Genomic DNA, 19,944 nt, shown 5'->3' on the forward strand with positions numbered 1-19,944 from the left:
TCAGCAGGCACACCAAACTGAAGGTATGTCTATCACTAATTATGCAGATACATGCATGTGTGACAGGAGGAGTACAAATCTAGGTGAAGGCTGACACGTTTGCTGTAGAAATGTGGAAGTATTGGCAAAAATGTCTGCATCGACATAGAAATGCTCCACGAGCCATGACTCTGAAGAGGTAGGATGGAAAAGGGATAGATGGATAGAAGGTTACCAACCACAAAGGACAAGGATGAGGTGGGTGCAATCCAGCAAGTGCTGCTACCCTAAAAACACGGCATCATTGCAGAGATCTGTGCAATCGTGAGTTTTTCAGATGAGTTAGCTTTCCATTTTTTTAGCTGCTGGTGACGCAGGAGGAAAGACTTCTCCTAGCAAAGAGGCATCCATTTATATTTTTGTGAATCCTTCTCATATCCAAAGGATTGTAGTGTTGCAGTTAGAAGCAGAGCAATGTCACCGCAGGCAGCAAGGAAGAGAGACCTTAACTTTACTTACAGAGGATAAGCAAACCTTAACCTCCCACTTTGCCTGTTTAAGTAAGTGTGAATGAGTAACCAATGCGATTTGCTCCCTAGTGTTTGTATGTCGAGCACTTAAGCTAACCATAGGGCAGAAAGGAGGTTATAGCACCATTAGTGTGACAGTAAAGTATCTCATTTCCTCAATAAAAATGCTATTCTGCATTATTTTAAGCTACTTTTATAGTTTTACAAGGTGTTGCTTCCTTTCCAATACAGACATTTCACCCCTACTCCCCACATCAAAAATTCCTGCCACTAATGCTGTTCACCCAGTGGTAGCCTTCAGTGGTGGAAGCAGATCTGCTAGCCTCTTACTCACATTTTCTGACCTTGCTGAAACAGATTTTGACAACACAGTAAGCAAATACTGCTGCCCTAGCTATGTTAGCGCTCTCAGGGCTGAGCAGGTTATGGAGATGCACTTAGCACATCCATGGAGTTTTCAAGGAATGATTCTCCAAGTCAAAAATAGAAGATGACATTGAACTACATGAACTACATTGAACTATTTCCTAAGCATCTTTCTCAAAATGATACAGAGAGAAATTCTGTTTTCAATCCTTCTTTTCGGAGGTAAGTAATGCCTACCCTTCCCAGGAAATTCAGGTGCTGACTCTGAAAAGTCAGGTCAGCAGCTTTCTAAAGGATGCTTTCCATGAAGATTTTTTTTTAGAAATAAAGTGATCCATACTGGAGACTCTGCAGTAGAAGATCAAAACAGAATATCCCTGAAGAAAAACAAGAAGATCATGTTTTACTTCCAGAGGACTCAGCTCAGAGTCAGCGTGTTCTACTTGATTTGCCTGGTCTCTTGGGTACATCTTGTGAAAAACTGATCGAGCAAATTGCAGGCAGCACAAAAGGTTAATACCTTTACAGTTAGCAATCAGACATGACTGTATTTAAAAAAAAAAGATGGTGACATATTTCAAGATCTGTTTATACGCTTTTTGATGTTTCACCTTTTCAGCAAATGAGTATTAATTTGTAATTAAAACAACACAACAAAGCCAGTGTGGGTCTTTGTCTGTATAGGATAATTCAGGTAAAATTCCCCAGCTTCTGTACTTGCTATATTTTACTGTTTTTATACTTTTTAAATATTATACTTTGCATGACAAATCCAGGGAGAGAGACACGCTCCCTCGACATGTGCAAGGCTCTTTATGCACAAATCATGCAGGGCAGTGGGAACCACAGTTAAAAATCAGGTTAGAAATAAAAGCTTTGAATGATAGCTTGGATTACAGCAGGCATTCGAGGAATAGCATCCTTGAAAAACTCACTGTGTATAAAACACTTGAGAGAAGAAGAGGACAAAATGCCTGCTGGCTTTTGAGGATACCCTTTCTTCATAGACATTTCCCATGGCTGAATCATGCCAGTTTAATCAGCTCCCACATACCAAATCCCTCTCTGTGCTGTGTTTGCTCATTACTCTGCATGCATAAGTCCCTCAGCTCTATTGCTGGCTAAATATACCTCCCACACAGGCTGGTTTGCTTTTGTGCGGCTGCACAGGGAACATGGCAGTAGACAGGCTGAGGTGTAGCTGAGGTCCCAGAGCATGCAGGTGTTCAGACTCAGCTGAACAAGACAGAGCTCGCTCGTGCAAGATGTTTTAATGCTGATAAGTTCACCATGCTGAACCAAGCCCAAAGAGTAGCTCTGCCACCTTCTGTTTCTGGACACAGAATCAGGTCTGTTTTTCTCAAACAAGGTTCAGAGCAAGTTGAAAAGCATCAAAGGTCAGCAACAACTCAGTTCTTGCCAATTAACCTTATCTACTGCAAGCAAATCCTTCAGTTTGGGAATGGGCGCAAATGTTCGCAAAACAGAACTAGAACCTGTCACTACCCCATGCTAAAGGCAGGCAGCTACTGCGAACTTAGGGGCTGCACAGGGACAGAGGAGCGAAGAGGGCTGTATTTCTGAAGGGTTTGTCAAGTGCTGTGTCAGTTAAAAACACCTGTTGCATGCATTTCCATGAAACTCCCTCTGTTGCATTTGCTCATAAGCAACGTCTGCACCTGGAAGATACCACTGCTGTCTGGTGCTTACTCTCACAAAATAAGCACTCCTTGCATAAACCATGAATGATGATACAGAACAGCAGTATAATCCCCCTGGTATCAGGCATTACCACAGTTAAACTGTTAGCCTATTAACTACCCTCAGTGTTGCCTTAGGGCTCTTAACTGCTGGCTAAAACTGATTTTCATAGGGATTATAATTACATAAGGACCAGAGAGGGTCTAAATTAAGCTATGGAGTGTTTGTTACCAGGCAGACCAAAAAGTAACCATTTAAGTTCACCATAACATATTTGGTCCCAATCTTAAACATCCCTATTTGTGATGCTCTGAGTGTGTATATATATGTCATATACATCTACATATAAAGTCAGTAATTTTGCAAACAAGTATTTTCCACAAAAGTAATATAAAAATAGAAATAAAAACACTTCCTAATTATTTCCTTTTTGAAGCTCCAAACAGATTTAATTAGAATAAGCAAAAGAATTGGTCTCTACTTAGCGCCTCCATTATATAAAGAACAACTAAAAATAGGAGATGAAACTGTAACAGAACAAGATGAGGATTTAGCATTCTTGCCGAGAACTGAAGACCTTCAGACTACTTGCTCAGAAGCCCAGCATAATCTAGTATTTCTTGAAACCCAAATGAATCACTTGTGCTTTCCATGAAAAATTAGACACAGCCAACATTGTTGCTTTTATTACAAAATGCAAATAAATGCAAAAATTGTAAATCTGAGTGTACAATTTGATTTTAAAATGAAGTCTAGCTGACAGTCCTCTATGAGCTGGTGTCAGATGTGGCTAAGGAAATAGATGAAGAAGATGGAGAATATTCATTATTTGTCATTGACGCTTTTTCTTCGTATTTTGGAGGTGATTCAGAGGGGAGGTATAGCATCGGTAAAATATCCGAAGGTGAGCTGCTTCCAGAAATTGTATATATAGTTTCATAGTCTCTAACAGCAACTGTTCTTTCATCGTCTGCAAGCTGTGCTCTATAAAACAGAAGACTGCATATTAGCATAACTCATTTCTCTACAGTGAGTGAAATTCCACTTGACTTACATAAACATTACACGTAAGCACACACTCCCTAAAAATCCCTGAAGGACTGTGGGCTACATTATGACTCATATGAAAATTCTATTACTTCAGAGGGGAAGGGCAAACAAGCTGCCTTCTAACCTTTCACACCACCAGTCACAGCCTGGCTTATGGGTATTAACTGCTTCTGGCAGGGTTATCTCACAACCATATTAAATCTTCTTCTGATCCTTAGCTCCTAATGCATCTTCCCTTTTGTAGTCTATCACATACACTCTTGTCCCCTTCCCTTATGAAAGTTACTAGACAGAACTGCATCACAAAAATCACAATCCTTAGCCATTTGAGATCTTGATGAAAGACAACTTGAAACTTTTATTAAGCTTTCCAGCAACCCACGACAGACATAAGGAGTAGCACTCCTCCTCAGAGCTGGAGCAACAGACTGCTAAGATCCCAGTGACAGTCAAGATGGGCAGCCAAGTATTCACTGCACTCCTCCGACCATCATAACTGGATTCCCACCGGTTGCACCCACATGGTTCTGGTACCCTGCTCATCTCTCCCTGGAGCTGCCCCTCAGCATATTGCTTCAGCTGCTTCTCAAGCAAAGGGAAGGACTCCTTGTTCCTCCTGACTTGCTCCCAGACCTGACTCTTGCCTTTGTGCATACATCTGTACCCCCACTAATACTGCATGAAAAGCAGGAACACAGAGCATAGTCACCTCATCTTCAGTGCTGTTACTGGTGTGTGAGGGCACGTGTTTAAAGGAGAGAGAAAAGAACATACTACAAGACAAATGCTGAAGCGCTATATAACAGACTGCAGGAAAAACCCAATCACTTCTGTGATCAGACCATGACTCAGCTTCCTACAAGCTTTCTTATCCAGCACAGCCTTCACCACAGCACTTGCTGACAGAAGATGGGGGAATAGACTGAAGAGGCAAATCATATTTGCGCAGTAACCACGCACATATGAAATAGGTATTCCCTTCCAGCTTTGGGATCTTCAACCATGGCACTATGTTAGGAGGAACGAGGCCACTGCTTCTCCTCCATGAAAGGGCTTGGGAACCAATTTGCACTAGTCAAGATGCCGTGGCTGCTACCAAGTGTGGAGCCATGGGACAGCATGACCAAGTGAAATACCCAGAGGTGGTATCAACTCACATGGTCTCTGTGAGGAAGATCGTTCCATGAAAGGGCAACAGCTAGGGCACCCAAAGGGGGTCAGGGTTCCTGCATTCAAGGTTGAAGTGTTTTGTCCACTCCACTAGAAACAGCCCCAACAAGCTGGGCTACAAACTGCCTCTTTGTGTACATGTGTTCACAAGACATATAAGTCCAGACAGGCAATCAACAATGATTAGGTTGATGGTATCACAAAGTTTGGAGCACCAGAACTGGACATTCATGGGTTGAAGCACTTGATCCAGCTGCAGGGCATTTTGTAGATGGGTGAAGGAAAGAGAGGTCAACTCATACATATACCAGCAGGGAGAGTCCACAAGAAGTCTAAGGAACTAGAATTTTTTGCAATTCCCCCCCGCCCCGCTTTGTTTTTAATTTTTCTGTGCAGGATGTGCTGTTTGCATTCTTTCACACCATTCAATAATCCACACGTTTTACACACTTGCAATCTGAGAACAGGCAAAGACTTTTATATTGAAGAAAATAAAATGTTTCTTCACACAACTATTTGTGCCTGGTCATGAGAGCCATTGCTCTCTGGAAAGCACTTTTGCTTGATCAACCCCAACATCCTCACATCCCCACATCTATGCTTATCATCCTGAATTGGCAGATGTTTAGGACACTGAGTAATCAAGAGATTCTCATCAGCTTTGTGCAAAAGTACTCTCTCTGAAACAATTTAAGTGGAAAAACTGCAGACTGAATGAATTATGTGTGTAGCTAGGGTTTATTAGGCATTGCATCCCTCAGCACAAGTCATCAACCTCAAGCTGGCCCTCAGTCAGTGGGAACCAAACACTGAATGTCTCCCTTCCCTAGGTGCTATGTACATGAACCACAGGGCCTGTGGATAGGTGTCATGAAGGTCTTAATGCATTGGTTCTACAGGGACCTCCTAAAATCTGGCAAGTGTGGACATCATGCCACTGGGGCACTACTGTCAGGGGCATGTTCTCTCGAACAATCTGTGGAAGAAATCTAATCTAAGTGTATTTATATAAGGCCACTGATTTAAGGCTTTGTTTTCACTTTCTAAGTTCTTTTAAGTCATAATAAACTGGTAAAAATTCAACCCTCATGGAGGACACTCCATGGTTTGTGATTCTGCTTTTATACTAGGATATTTTAATGACATTTCAAGTAAGGTATCTGAAGTAAGTTGAGTGATGCACTAGACAACTTTGTAGTGCCTAGTTGAGAATTAATTCACTGTCATTATTTAAGAACATGGTCTTGGATACCATGAGAAACATCTCAGATCTCCAAAGACAGAAGAAAACAGTCTTACCCATCACTGAAGATGGAGTGGTATGGTGGAGGATTTTCACTTGTAGGCAAACCACTTGACATAAGACAATGTGTCACAGCTGGTGACACAGGGTCAGCAAAATAAGGAGGTGGTGGAGGTGGGAATACCATTACAGCATCACCTAGGAAAAAAAACCACTAGTTACTACCTGTGAAAAAATGAACACCACTGTTTATTCTAACTGTATCCTGGGATATTACCTGTCTTTGGAGTGATACACACACCATACGCACTTCTGTAACTTTTAAGATAAAGTGCAATGATCCCACATACAGAACTGTTATATTCTGGGCCGTTAAAGTACATTGGAGGTACATTCAAAACCAAAATTATCCCAAAATAAAGCTGCAGCATATTCATAAATGGAAGATTTAATTTAGAAAATAGAGCTGGGGAGGGGGAGTGTTCTATCTAGCTAAGAGACACAAACCTCTTCACTGTTGGCTGTCTTCAGAAACTGAAGTGCAAAGCACACAGCTACTGCTGGCTCACTTTAAGGGTAGCAAGTATTCAGTTTTCCTCATATACCTACAATAGAGCAGTTTAGGTTCCTCCACATCTACTGCAGTGTTACAACAAAAGTATTCAAGTCATTAATGGTTCTGATGACTGATTTTGTGTGCCTTGACAGCTTCCCTACTAAATTACCTGTAGCTGAAAGCACAGTATTAACATTAGTACCACAATGCTATTGATACATAATTCACTATCAAGTGTACTGTGCAGCATCTCTGCCAATTTCAACTTAGTAATTGAGGAGTTTCAAATTTTGTTTTAAAGAGACAGTTTGTATCAGTCACTGAGCTTGCATGATTTATATGAACACTGACAGCTGCCTGGCACCTTTTTGCCTTTGTAATTTGTATGCAGGGACAGGTCAGGGAGCACCAAAAATGTTGAGTGAGGTGATGGGTGTTTTCTAGCCGAGTCATCACTGTTCCAGAACATCACTATGCCAACCAGATCTCAGCCTGCAGCCTTTCAGTTTTACTTCTCCTGATGGGATTACAAAAGGAATCCATAAATTTTGTTTTCTTGCCTTTAAAGACAATCTGAATTCCTTTCTACAATCCTTTGATTTATTCTGGTGGCTGGAAGACAGATGTTAAACCCTCACATTTTCTGAGGATCACCAGATTACAGATCTGTAGATTGGTTTGACAGGCAGAAGGAAAAAAGTTTTGCATAATAAATTTCAAGTCCACTCAGTCAGATGACAGTCAAGCAATACTATGATTGACTTATTAATCCTTTCTGAAAGCTAGAGAGTTATCAGAATCATCTATGCATAGAACGTATTCAAGGGGTATTAAAAGCAGTGCTATACGCAGCAGAGCACTCCCTGCTAACGTACCACATTTACTCAAATACTGCACTAGTAACAAGTATCTTGCAGTTACACCTCTGACTGATGGAAGATGTGGCCATGATTAAAAAAACAATACACTGCCTATGAATCAGATTCTCCTGTTTAAGGGGTCTGAGGTCAAGACTAAAATAAGTCTTAAATATAGTCACAGAAGTCATTAGACCTATGATTTGCAGTGTCAGCTATACCCTTTGGGAAAGGAAGTGGGATTGGACTCATGTGTGTTGGATTATGTGGCTTCTTTTGCCCAGTTATACCTTTCTTTTTATGCTAAAGGAGAGGTTGTCTGAGGGAAAGGTAACTGAACTGACCATACAGAAAACATACAAGACAAAGCAACATTTGTTTTGGCTGGTGTGACATGCCAGAATGGACATGCTTAGAGCTCAAATGAGTAATATTCAGAGGTAAATAGTTAGTGGAAAAAAACCACCCTACTAATTCTCAAATGTAAAGTTCACACATTATTTACCCACCTACTGTAACCTGAAAAGATTCAGGGCTCTGAGGATGTTCTTCACTTTCACAAGATTCTTGGTTGAGATTTAAGTTTTGTTTCTTTTTAACATGAGCTATCACAAAGAAACACAACCCAGTGAGCACAATCAGAGGTCCCATGATTTGAAGTGACAGGAATCCACAGCCCTGGAGGTCCACATCAGAACTGCCAGTGTGATTGAGCTGTATGCTGTGCCAGCCATTGCTGCAGCCAGGAACCCAAATGCCCAGGATGCTAATTAGCATTCCACTAGTTAAAAACAAGAATCCAAATATGAGAAACTGGGCAAACTGACAGCTCCCATGACAAAAAACAAGGCTGTACACCTGCTCATTTTGCAATTGTCTTTGTCTTATATACAGCCTGGCCCTTGATCGTGCCAGTAAAACACAAACCAGTCCAGTTACAGCCAGCACGGGCCCAGCAGCCTTAAGGACTTCGTTACAGTCACTGAAGGTTCCAGATGGGCATGACTGGAGAATAAAGACTGAAAGCAGGAATCCAGCACAGAGCAACACAGCTCCAAAAACAAAAAGGAAAAAAATAAATTTCTCATGTTGTCCATTACTTCCTTCACCTCCTGGTACAGGGACAGCCACTGGATACATTACAACAGAATCTCCCCAAGCAGATGAGTTGGGTTTTTTGGTGTTTTTTTTTTCCTTGTTAGCATTAAGTGGCAGAAAACTACAGCAGACCTGTGAACATGAAAATACACAAATCAAAAGAAGAAAAAACCCAAACAGTGGGACTAGCTATATTATAATAACTTCTGCATTTGCTACTCAGCCTATATTGCATACTCTTGGTGTATTTTCTTTGTAGTATCTCCCCATTATGGATTAAAGGGCCTAAGTTTGCTGCCGCTGAATGCCAATGAAAAGACAGAACTTGCTTTACAGTTAGCCTGAAAACAACTGTAATTGCTCTTGCACAGCTAAATGAGTTGTTTCTTTAGATACACAGTCTTATGATTAGCTAGAACATCATATTCAAAGGTTGAATCTTGGGAACAAGGATAGGCTAGTCTCCCCTTAAGAACAGAAAGCTAAGGGAAATTTTTGTAGTGAATGGCAGGAAGTCATGGCTCTTGAGAGAAAGAACCTTAATGCAAATGAGTACTGCCAACTATTGGACTCTTTACCAAGTATATCTTCTAATACATACCTTTTCAGAGTATATGAATATTGCTTCTCCTTACACAGGCAATAAAGACCTTTCCATTTGTCTCCTTAAATCAGCTTCCTGTCCTATACAGATACAAGAGCAACTACACAGAAGATTTTTGGTTCTGTTCTGAAAAGACAAAAAAAGAACAAAGCCATACTAAAGACACAGTACTTCAAGTCTCACCGACTCCATAGTTAGAGTTGGTAAGCATACCGCTCCCACACTTCCATTCAGCTTCCGCTACTCCCGAATCCTCTGTCTGGGCTCCAAACTTTAAAAATAAATAGTTGGCTCCCAGAAGGCTTCTGAGCCCACAGGAGTTTAGATTTAGAAGTAAACCACAAGAAAACAGAAACCAGCACTGAGGCCAATAACAGTCCACATGGTAGTATGGATGACAAACCTGCTGGATGTGGACAAACTTGGGCAGGGAAAGCCTGACTGCAAGTTAGGACAGAGTGCCATTCAGTGAGCTCTAGAAAAAAAAATATTTCTCCCATTACCCACAAGGAAGTTTGTGTTGCTTTAACACTCTGGCCAGCAGGGCTCAGATGGACACCTGTACTCCATACCACAGTAACTAGCAACGACAGTGATCTTGGTCCAAGTGGCTACCATCCATCAAAAGACAACCTGAAACCAAGTTAAATTTGAGACTATGGAAAATAATGTCTGGATGGATCATCAGAAAGTTATATCCTTTCCTTAAGCTATACCTTAAGGAGGTACTTAAGCATGCTCATATTGCAGTGTTTTAAACACTGCCCTCTTCCCCTCACTAGCTGTTTCCCGTAACACACAACTTCACCTAAGACTTGTACATATCAGGAAGAATATATAGGGACTGGAGGAGTTTGCACAGATGGAAGCAGGGAATCAGCTTAGTTACTGCTGTTTGTCAGTTAACCTTCTGCCTTTCCTCTACCAGCTTCCACTGCCCTGCTACTAATTCATATGACTGGAAGCTAAAAGTCAAGTTAGATTGACTCCTCCTTACATACACCTCAACAACAGTTACTCCACAAGGAAAACAAAGTATTATGTGATTTCTGGAAGCAAACTGTTGAACATGTGTCAGCCACAACAAGTTTCGCATCACTCCCCAGTAACTGCAGTGCCCCACGGGGATGAAAAGAAAACACAACCATAAAACCCACGAGTCACTCAAATACGCAATTTATCTGTCTGCAATGCAACGCAATCTATCAAGTCACTTAGCCACTTGTAAGAGTAGGACGCAATTAAAGAATCAGCTGAGCAGATACATGAATGATGAAGTTATTAGATGTTTTACTGCTGAACATCCAACCAAACTCCCAGCAGCACAGAAGGAGGCAGAGAGCAGCATGCAGGTAAAAGGCATGATAAGGACGAGACTCGACAGGCAAGGAAACAGGCTGCACCTCACAGCAAGAAGGAAGCAACAAAGTCTCCCAGCTGGCTATCTCAAATAGCAAAACTGAGGGACCTCCCTTAATGCATGCCATTACTGTGGTCAGTTAATTCATAAGCCATGTCTCTAAGCGTTTCTTCACTGCTATGAATTCAGCCTATCCCTCTACTAAGATTGGTCTGAAAAACTGCTAACTGAGGCTCCCTTGGTGGAAGAGTCACAGCTTCATTCTAAAAAAAAATGGTTATAAAGAGCACTAAAGATAGGACAGTAGCTCATGAAAAAAAAAAAGGAAATTCTGATAGAGTTCAAACTGAAGACCTTTAACCAAGCACACTTTCAATACTGCATAAGCTGGAGTCAGTTTGAAGGCTCTACATTTGAGCAGAGAAAATGGATTAGGTTGGTCACTCCTTCTTCCTCGATTTCACTGATCTCCTAAGTTGATAAAATTGTTTCTCGTAACTGCATATGCTCCTTCACACCTAGAAGTTCACCCCATTTTCATAACTGATCAGAGGTGGCTCAGGTTTACTGACCTACCAACAAATGCACAAAACTGAGTAAAGGGCCTCTGAAATACAAGAAAAACCAAACCAGCAAAGCCTGGTTTCAGACAAAACTGTCTTGAGATACTTTTCTGCTGAGGCACATTAACCATTGTAACAGCAATACACTATAATTAGAGAGAACTCTGAATCCCTTCTTCACAGTTTCCTCTAGGGAAGAAAATATGGACATAAGTACAAGTAAATTAGGACAAAAGGAAATAATGTGAAAGAAAAAAATTCAAATGGTTAGCTCTTAAAAAGAAAAATCTGGAGATTTGTTCTCGTTACTCCAACACAGCGCCTGCTTCTCTTCCACCAATCTTGTTGTTACGAGATTAAGTTAAAACACACATTAGAAATGAAGCATGTGCATATTTTCTTAATTGTTTCAGGCCACAAAAGACAGAACATTCAGAACAGTCTGTTGTGGCTTTGAAGATGAAAGCAACAGATTTTATGCTGCAAAATCCAAGGGAGGACTAATTTTCATTTATGCTACCACTGAATTTTAATAGAAAACCCAATGCAAGATTATGCTTTATTTCTTGTGTTTCAAGAAGTATTTTAAGAAAGGAACGAGCCCTATATTGACTCTGTGCTTGAAATGCTTCCATTAGTTGATATCTCCATAGGCATATTGACATAAAGGAATTTTTCCTTCATATTGATCCCAAGTCTGAAAGCAGGCATGGAAATACCAGGTCAGAAACTGCTAGAACAAAATCCAGTAGTGTGGAGGCAGTTAAGTATGAAGGAAGAGGGAATTGGAAAAATAGCTTGTAAAGGAAGTCTGGTTATGAGCTTAACTTAAATGATATCGTGCTTTACCCTTTTCTATGTCTGGCCCATGCCAGGTATACAGAACAGGAAATAACATCATGATTTTTTTGTCGTTTTTCTGTGTAACATTTGTAATACAACTTTCACATTATGGACAATTCCAAGGATTTTAAAATACAGGTTTTAATGATGAAACTGGGACTTGTTGCTTTCAGTTTGAACCTTCAGAGTTCATATTTCAGTATTCGTATTGCAAACACCAGGGATATAAATTTAGTCCCTTTTATTCATATGAAATTTGATAGCCTCATGCAGTCATATTAATCCAGGAACTAAGGATTAAAAGAAAAAAGCATTGGAAGAATTAAAGCACTGCTGTCCCTCTGTTTTATGTTTCCCAGAATAGGCCCTGTTCCTGCTCTTTCACTTGCAAAAGCACCCAAATCATTTAATGCAGAAGGATCAAGCCCAGTCTGTGCTGTTATTTCAAAAACTACAATACCCTGTCAGTTGTAGTCCACAATGGAAACCCCATTAGAAGTTGCAAGCCATCCTTTTCCAGAGTTTTCCATACTTCCAATTTTTGAACTGTTACTGGGAAGTTGCCACCGCCATTATAGGAATTTTTAAAAAAATCTTTTTTTTTTCCTTCACAGGTGTCAAATGAAACCATAACCCCTGATAGGAAAAGCTACCTGGAAGGAAAAGTTCTCCCAACTTCATTCAGTTTAACTTTCATGTCAAGACATGGAAGTTAAATCTAATTTACTCGTAGTTATGTTCAAATGTTCAGGTCAAAACATTGAAGTGGAATGGCTTTCCACTTCCTCTCACTCCCTATATATAATTTCCTCCTCCATTCATGTCTGCCTCTGTACCCATGTCATTTTCTGTTCTTTTTCATATCACAGTTTCCCCCCTGGATTGAACTCTTAACTTGACATTCAGCAGAAGCACCTGTCTATGAGCACAGCTGGTTAAACTAGTCAGTTGGAGTTTCCCACTTTTCACCCCCACACTCTTTCCTCACCATGGTATTTTTAATCACTTATACGAAGAACTAGAGGGAAAGGCCTGACAGGATGTACTTCCAGTTTTCCACTTCAAGCAACATTAAGACTACAAGCACTAACAAGTTTTGAGATGCCAAATATATCCGATTTGACCTCTTGTGTATGCAGTCTCTAATTAGTGCCTGACAACACTCTCATCTCACAGAGCACAGAACTCTAATACCCTATATCAGAAATCAGATTAGAAATAAAAGATTTCCAAGATTTAGATGCTGTGTGAAAAGACCCCTAAGCAGGGAGTGGATGCCACAGAAGGAAACTTTGCCCATATGGGTTGACAAAAATTATTTTTCAGCTCACAGTATGAGAAGGGTAACGCTTGCTGTTATTTACAACCATTGCAGGTGGGGCAGGAGTCAATGTCTGGAGAAGTGCTGGAAAGAAGCTGCGGTAGGCATTTCCAGAAAATGGGATAACTCCTGCCAGTCTCCTGGCATATGTGCACCAGGGATCCTTCCCACCACAAACCAGCAGTCAGCCATTCTGACCTGAGCCAGACAGAACTGCACCCTGTGAACAAGCTGCCAACTATTATCCCTGTTGACTACAAAAAGAAAACAGCTAAGAGTAAAAGCTGGTCCACAAATGTAACCCACTGACTTTGGCAGGGAAGAGTCCTGATGCCACGGTTGGCTGTAAAGACCCTAAAAAGGTTTCTGGACACACAGAGGAGCTTGTAAAGCACAGTTTGGTAACCCACTGCTTGGATGCCATGCAGGCAACTAGGAGAGCACGCAGATTCAATGGGCTCCGAAGGGTCCCATGCATGTGGGATGCTTTTTACATGACACACTGGTGGCACACAAGAGCTGGGACAAAGCAGCTCCTATTTTCCAGAGTACCTGCAGAAGGATGGAGGAGAAGGTAGACGGACACAGTTAAAGCCAGAGCAGGCTTTCTTCAAACAGCTAACACAAAATAAGAGCAATTTCTGGCAAGTTCTAAGAAGGTCTGTCCCATGGGGCTGATGTACCTCAAAAGGCACAGGCAAAGAGACTTGCAGACATTTGAGAGGATACAACTGTGACCATCAGGAAGATGCAGGACTCCAAAAACTGCCCAAAGCCTTCTTGTCCCAGTTTCTTGAGGTTCGCCTGGGGCATTAAACCACAGCCAACTCATGGACATGCCATTAAGCTCTACTCCATCTGGGGAAAAGCAGCACCCCATGGTATATCCCTCATGCACCAGCCCATCAGGCATGCTCTCTTCTAAGCCACTGTAAGGTCTTTAACAGGATGGACCATGCCCCAAAAGCACAGCTCCTGTGCATTGCGCTGGAGCTAGGCAGAGGAGCCTGTCTACCACCTCCCTGTGAAGGAGCAGCACCTGGCCCTCATGGGGCCAGCCCATCACCCCAGCAAGAGCCTCCTCTCCAGTGCCCTCCCAGCCACACGCCACCAGCAGCAACTGGAGCACTGTATGTCAGCAGGATTTGTAGAGGCCCCATCAGAGACATCCTTGCACAGGGGTGGCATAAAGGTCACTGCAGGGGAGCTAGGGGAGCTTTGTGGGGAGCGGTGGGCTCTCCAGGGAGGAGACAAAGAGGCTTTATCTTACCCCAGGACATCATGCCCTGGATAAGTGACACGCAGCGGCACAGCCCTAGCGTCCACTCTTGAGAATGAAAAACTCGGCAATGACAGCGGCCGAGCCGGCGGCAGCCGCTGGCAGACACGACACAAGCCCACCCGCCCGCCGCGGACCCCTCACCGGGGACGGCCGGGGGACGAGCCGCCCTCCAGCAGCGCCCGCCTCCCGACAGCAAGCCTGCCCGCCGGCGCTGCTCCCCTCTCCTGACAGCGGCACTCTTCGACTTCCCCCCTAACCCAGGAGGAGCGGCCGGGGACGGCCCGCCATCTTCGCGCCCGCCCGGTCGCTCTCTCCAACCGGCGGCGGGAGCTTGTACCGGCGCCGGCGGACCGGGGAAGCGCCTCGCCATGGCGGCACGCAGCGGGGCGGCCTCCGCGCGCCACGGCACGGCCTCGGGGCCCGGGCCGGCCGCCCCCGGGGGTGGGTAGAGCGGAGCAGGTGGGGGAAAGGGTCAGCGATGAAGGGCTGCCAGCGCCCGCCCCTTACCTGGCCGCAGCGCGAAGGACGGCCGTAGCACAGCCGGCGCCGCTATTTAAGCACCTGCGCCAGGCAGCGTGCACCTGGGCGGCGGCGGCGCGGGGCAGGGCTCAACCAAGCCGCCCCGCCCCGGGGCCCCCGGGCGCGGCGGTGGCTGCTGGGGCACCGCCTCCCCCGGCGCCCCGCCCGGCGGCGGCCTCAGCCGGCCAGCGTAGCCCCTCCGCCGCAGCCAGGGTGCGTGCTGCCTGGAACCAGCCCTCGGGGAGGGGGGCGGCCGCTGCGGGGGCGGCTCCGTCGCCTCTTGCCCACAGGCCCGACCCCCCTCGGGGGGCTGTGCCAGTGGGCGGCTCCGTGTTGGCGCCGTACCTGTTGCCCTGACAGGTGAGGAGGAGGTGCGAGGGGACGCCATGTTAGTCACCCCGCCTCGAGGCTCTGAGGTGACCCGCCGCCCCTGGGCTGGCCGTGAGCCGGCTCCGAGGCCGTGCGGCTGTGTTTGCCGCCTGGCTGGGAGATTTCCAAGCTGATGGGCTGGAGTGCGGGTGCAGCTTGCTGGGCAGGGCCGTTGCAAGTGTCCCTGGAAGCATGTGTACGTGGCCAAGGTCTAGTGTGCCCCTGAAATACCGGTGGCTTCGAGGTGAGACTGGTGAGCAGCTATCTCGGGGAGGTTGCGCTGCACCTGCTATTTCAGGAGCCCTTCTGTTGTAGTCACTTCAGCCTTACCAACGTTGGCCTTACTTCCATGCACTTGGGAACTTGGTAGGCATTAAAGCCAGGCCAAGTTTAGATGTGACTGATTTCTTCCAGCAGTGAGCCAGTTCAGCCACTGGAAATGGGAGAAGATGCTTCCTCTCTTGCTTGCTAGGTGCCCGCTGTGTGGAGGAAGAAGCTGGCTTTGGTAGCGGAGGTGAGAGCTGTGAAGTGCAAGAAGAAGCTGCGCAAGAGGATAAGGAGCCAGGGGAGGAAGATCGGGATATGCCACTTGTAAGTGGGCGTAGCAGCAGTAGGACCTGACTGACAACGGGACTCAAGCTGCCCCAGTGGTTAGGCACAGCCTGATAGGTGGTGAGGTGTGAGGGAAACATTTAGGTTTATTGTGACTCCAGATGAGAGGAGCCAGACAGGGTTGAAAGGTGGAGTCATGCCCAGGAAATAGATGACAGGAGGAAGAGGGAGTGGATTAAAGTCTTGCTTGACAGGGAGACAGTTTGATTAGATGATGAGATTGGGGGAAAATGGGTTATGTAGGCTTTTGGAGGGGATCTGTGTAGAGAACTAGGGAAAACTTAGAACTGAAGGAACCAGAGCGTATGAAAATACATGTGGGATGTAGGAAGGAACTTGTGATAGGGTAGAAAGCTTCAAGCTTTCCAGAGTTGTAAATTCCTGGATGTTAGTGACCCTTTGCTATCTCTACTGTTTTATGTCCCAGCTCAGCTGCCACTGACTGGAAGGTGGATTTCAGTTGTGAAACACTTGGATACTGCTGTGAAGAATCTCATGGTAAGGAGAGACTGGGAAGTAAAGATTCCTGTATGCTGTGAAGAACGAAGTATTTCAGTGAAGAAGAAAAGCAGGGAATTAAAAAAAAAAGCCTGATGAGAACAAAAGAAGATGAGCACTGTTTGTTATGAACACAAGCTGAAGCTGAAGTCTTACAAAGAGTGAGAGAGTATCAAAATATATAATCAGACTCTTTTATGATGTGTGACAACAGTGACACAAGGATATTTAATTATGTTTATATGGCAGTTTTCTAATATCTGATTCTGGTTCTGTTCTTCGAACATAGACCTTTAATAATAAAACCCCCAACATTTCTGTGGTGCTCATTTCTGAATGAAGTATTTTTTCAGGCTAAACTTCCATCAGTTGTCTGATACCATTAAATGATTGGACCACTGCTGTGATATATGTTCTCTCTCTTTTTCTGTTATGTAAATACTTTTTTCCTTTTATGTAAATAGTTCTTGTATCAAACCTAACACGTCTTAAGAATTTCACTTTAAAAAAAAAAGTCAATTTTGACAAAAGTTAACAAGCTTGTTGGCTAGCATCTACATGCAAATGATTTCTCTCTCCAAAGCTTGACATGAGCTTTTCACCTCCATTTACCACTTGGGTTTCTTGTAGTGTTAGGCTTCAGGATTTGACAACAATGGTGAAAGAAGGGATTTCAGGAATATCATTCTTCAGTTCGTAAGATTCTGACTCAGCTTGATGTGAGTTTGCAGTGGATTAAGTGGATGTTGATTCCTGTCATATGACTACAGTCCTAAAACTGTAATCTTGAGCCATATCTTGTGATTTAAGATAATTATTTTTTTAACTAATTTTTTTAAACTTCTAACATAGTAACTGTTTAACTATGAATAATGCCTATTTTAATTCCAGACCCTCAGTGGTAATATTTGGCAAAAATGGAGCTAGAGTATTTTTTGCCATACAGGAGAGTACTGAGAGTTGTATGTGTTAAGTCTGGACATCATAGTTGTATGACAGTGTTTTTTGAATGTTGATGCTAATAGAGAAAATAAAGTATTTTGGACCAGCATGGAAAACAATCCTAGAGCTATGGAAAGCTACAGTGTGTTCACACCTGGAGTATGACAGGGAACCCAGAACTACCAGAAAGTCATTGCTTTTGAAATTGTTTCTGGGGTCACAGTCAGTAACACTTGTGAAGACCCTGACAAGAAGATTAGCATTTGGGATGATGAGCAGAGAAGTACAGTTGTTGATAATTTATTTGTTGGGAATTAGTCAAGGCTGTTTTGGTGGAGGCCACTACTTATAGCAACAATCTGATGAAAGATAAATGAAAATTACTAACTTTATATTCCTCTTCTTTTTTTAATTAGCAAACATGCTTATAAATGGCAAAGCCATTTATGTGGTTTGGATTGTTTGCCTCATGACGATGGTCTGTCAAAATGAGGGCACAAGTGCTGTAAGTAAGACTAAATGCTGGTCATTTCTAGAATAAAATTCCACTGTGCAGAAAAGATGTTAATCTGTAAATGAGCAATATGAGACTGGTCAATAAAATCACAGCTGTTAGAGTAATTTTTCTCTTTTGAGATTAGACATGCGAAATACTGGGTGTGCTGAGATTGTGCTTCAGTTCAAAACACTAAATATGACCTGCAGAATCTGTTCAGATGTTTGAAAACAGTGAGAAAATCCAAACTGTCCTAGACTGTCCTGATGAGAATGTAACCACTAGAGAAATACCTAGTGTTTATAATTCACAGCACACTTGGAAGCGTTTCCGTTCTTTTTTTCTGATATCATACAAGATCCTTGAGTCAAGGCTGGTGCTACTTGCTTTGTTTCAGTGAGAGCTGACTTTTATTAGTATACTTTGAAGCAAAAGCTGCTGAAGGTAGCTGGAGGTACATAGAGGTAACATGTAGTAAATTTTACTTTATAAATTGCAACTTGCTTGCTGTGATGGTATGGACCGAATTAGATGGTGGTGCACAAGTCAGGAGTGACCCAGCTCTCCAACTCCCATTTAGTTCTGTACAGCCAGTTTGCAGTGAGCACTTGGTGTGCATAGAAACTGCAAAGCTCAGCTGAATAGCTAAGAACTCTGTGTTTTGGTTTGTGTAAGTTCTGGTAGACTCAAAAGAGCTATACTTAGAAATACGAGGATATAAAAATGTTTATTAGAATTGTCAATTCAGAGGCTCAGAAATGACAAAAGCATTCCTGCCACCATTCAGTAAGCTTTTGAACCAAACTTAATTAACCCTGAAATAGTTGTTCTTTGCAGTTTGGCAGATAGCTACAAAAGAACCACAGAAAAGGGTATCATGCTGGCTCTACTGGAAGGAAGGCTGAAGTAGGCATTGATACCCTTCCCGCAACACAGCAGCCAACTGGGTTGGTGACATTGTGCTCATGCAGCATACCCTAGTGACCCATGAAGATCCCTCCTCCAGGAGGAACCAAGAAAGACCCAGTAACAAAACCAAGATGACTGCTCTCTTCAGGGCCTGGGCATGCCAGAAGTGTTGATGACTTGGCTGGTGGTCACTGCCTTCTCTTCATAAGTCTTCTTTACCAGCCTTTCTACCCTGTCCCTCTAAAAAGTGTGTGAATGCAACAGTCTCGATCTGTATTTCTGTTAGTAAATCATAGAATAGTTTGGGTTGGAAGGGACATTTACAGACCCTCTAGTCCAACCTCCCTGCAATGAGCAGAGACATCTTCAACTACACCAGCTTGCTCAAAGCCCTGTCCAACCTGACCTTGAATGTTTTCAGGGTTGGGGCATCTACCACCTCACTGGGCAATGTGTGCTAGTGTTTCACCACGCTCATTGTGCAAAACTTCTTCCTTATATCTAGTCTGAATCTACCATCTTTTACTTTAAAACCTTGTCCTATTGCAACAGGCCCTGCTAAAAAGTCTATCCCCACCTTTCTTATAAGCCCCCTTTAAGTATTGAAAGGAAATTAAGATGTTTAGAGAGAAGAGATTAAAAATTAATAAAGTTCAAAGAGGTTATGCATTAACCTTAATAAAAATCAAATAGCTTTGTTTTGGCCAGAAGAGGTAGACTTGTATCTCACATCTACATCTTAATTTGTTGGTTTTGCTTATCATGCTTACATTTGATTTTTAAGAGAAAGGTGTGACAGATACTTCAGCTGGTGGCGCTGGTAGCCCGTAACCTGTTGCACTGCACTGTGATGGCACTGGGATCAGGAAATGAAGGTAAGCCCTGTGAGCACTCTTACATGTTGCACCCATCAGTACAGGGGTCTGTGACAGACACCCCTTCCCTGGCTGAAGGCTGTGCTGCCTCTTACAGGCAGGAATTGAAGCCTGGAAAAGGGCAGCTTAGTCGTGCTGAGGAAGGAAGCAAAAAGGGATGCAAAGCTCCCCAATTTCTTCTCATCCAGTGCACACAGAGAC

At 43.3% G+C, this 19,944-nt stretch overlaps 1 protein-coding gene across 1 annotated transcript; it reads right to left on the bottom strand.

The window, feature by feature from the left end:
- Positions 1-3,343: 3,343 nt before the first annotated feature.
- Positions 3,344-8,592, bottom strand: TMEM171 (transmembrane protein 171; the record flags this gene model as incomplete). The annotated part of the gene is made up of 3 exons (XM_082013537.1): positions 3,344-3,560; positions 6,096-6,237; positions 7,962-8,592. 3 exons carry the CDS (start codon positions 8,590-8,592, stop codon positions 3,344-3,346), a joined length of 990 nt encoding a protein of 329 aa, XP_081869663.1.
- Positions 8,593-19,944: the final 11,352 nt, after the last annotated feature.

Source organism: Phaethon aethereus (assembly GCF_964289735.1).
Source record: "Phaethon aethereus genome assembly, chromosome: Z".
NCBI classification, from domain to species: domain Eukaryota; kingdom Metazoa; phylum Chordata; class Aves; order Phaethontiformes; family Phaethontidae; genus Phaethon; species Phaethon aethereus.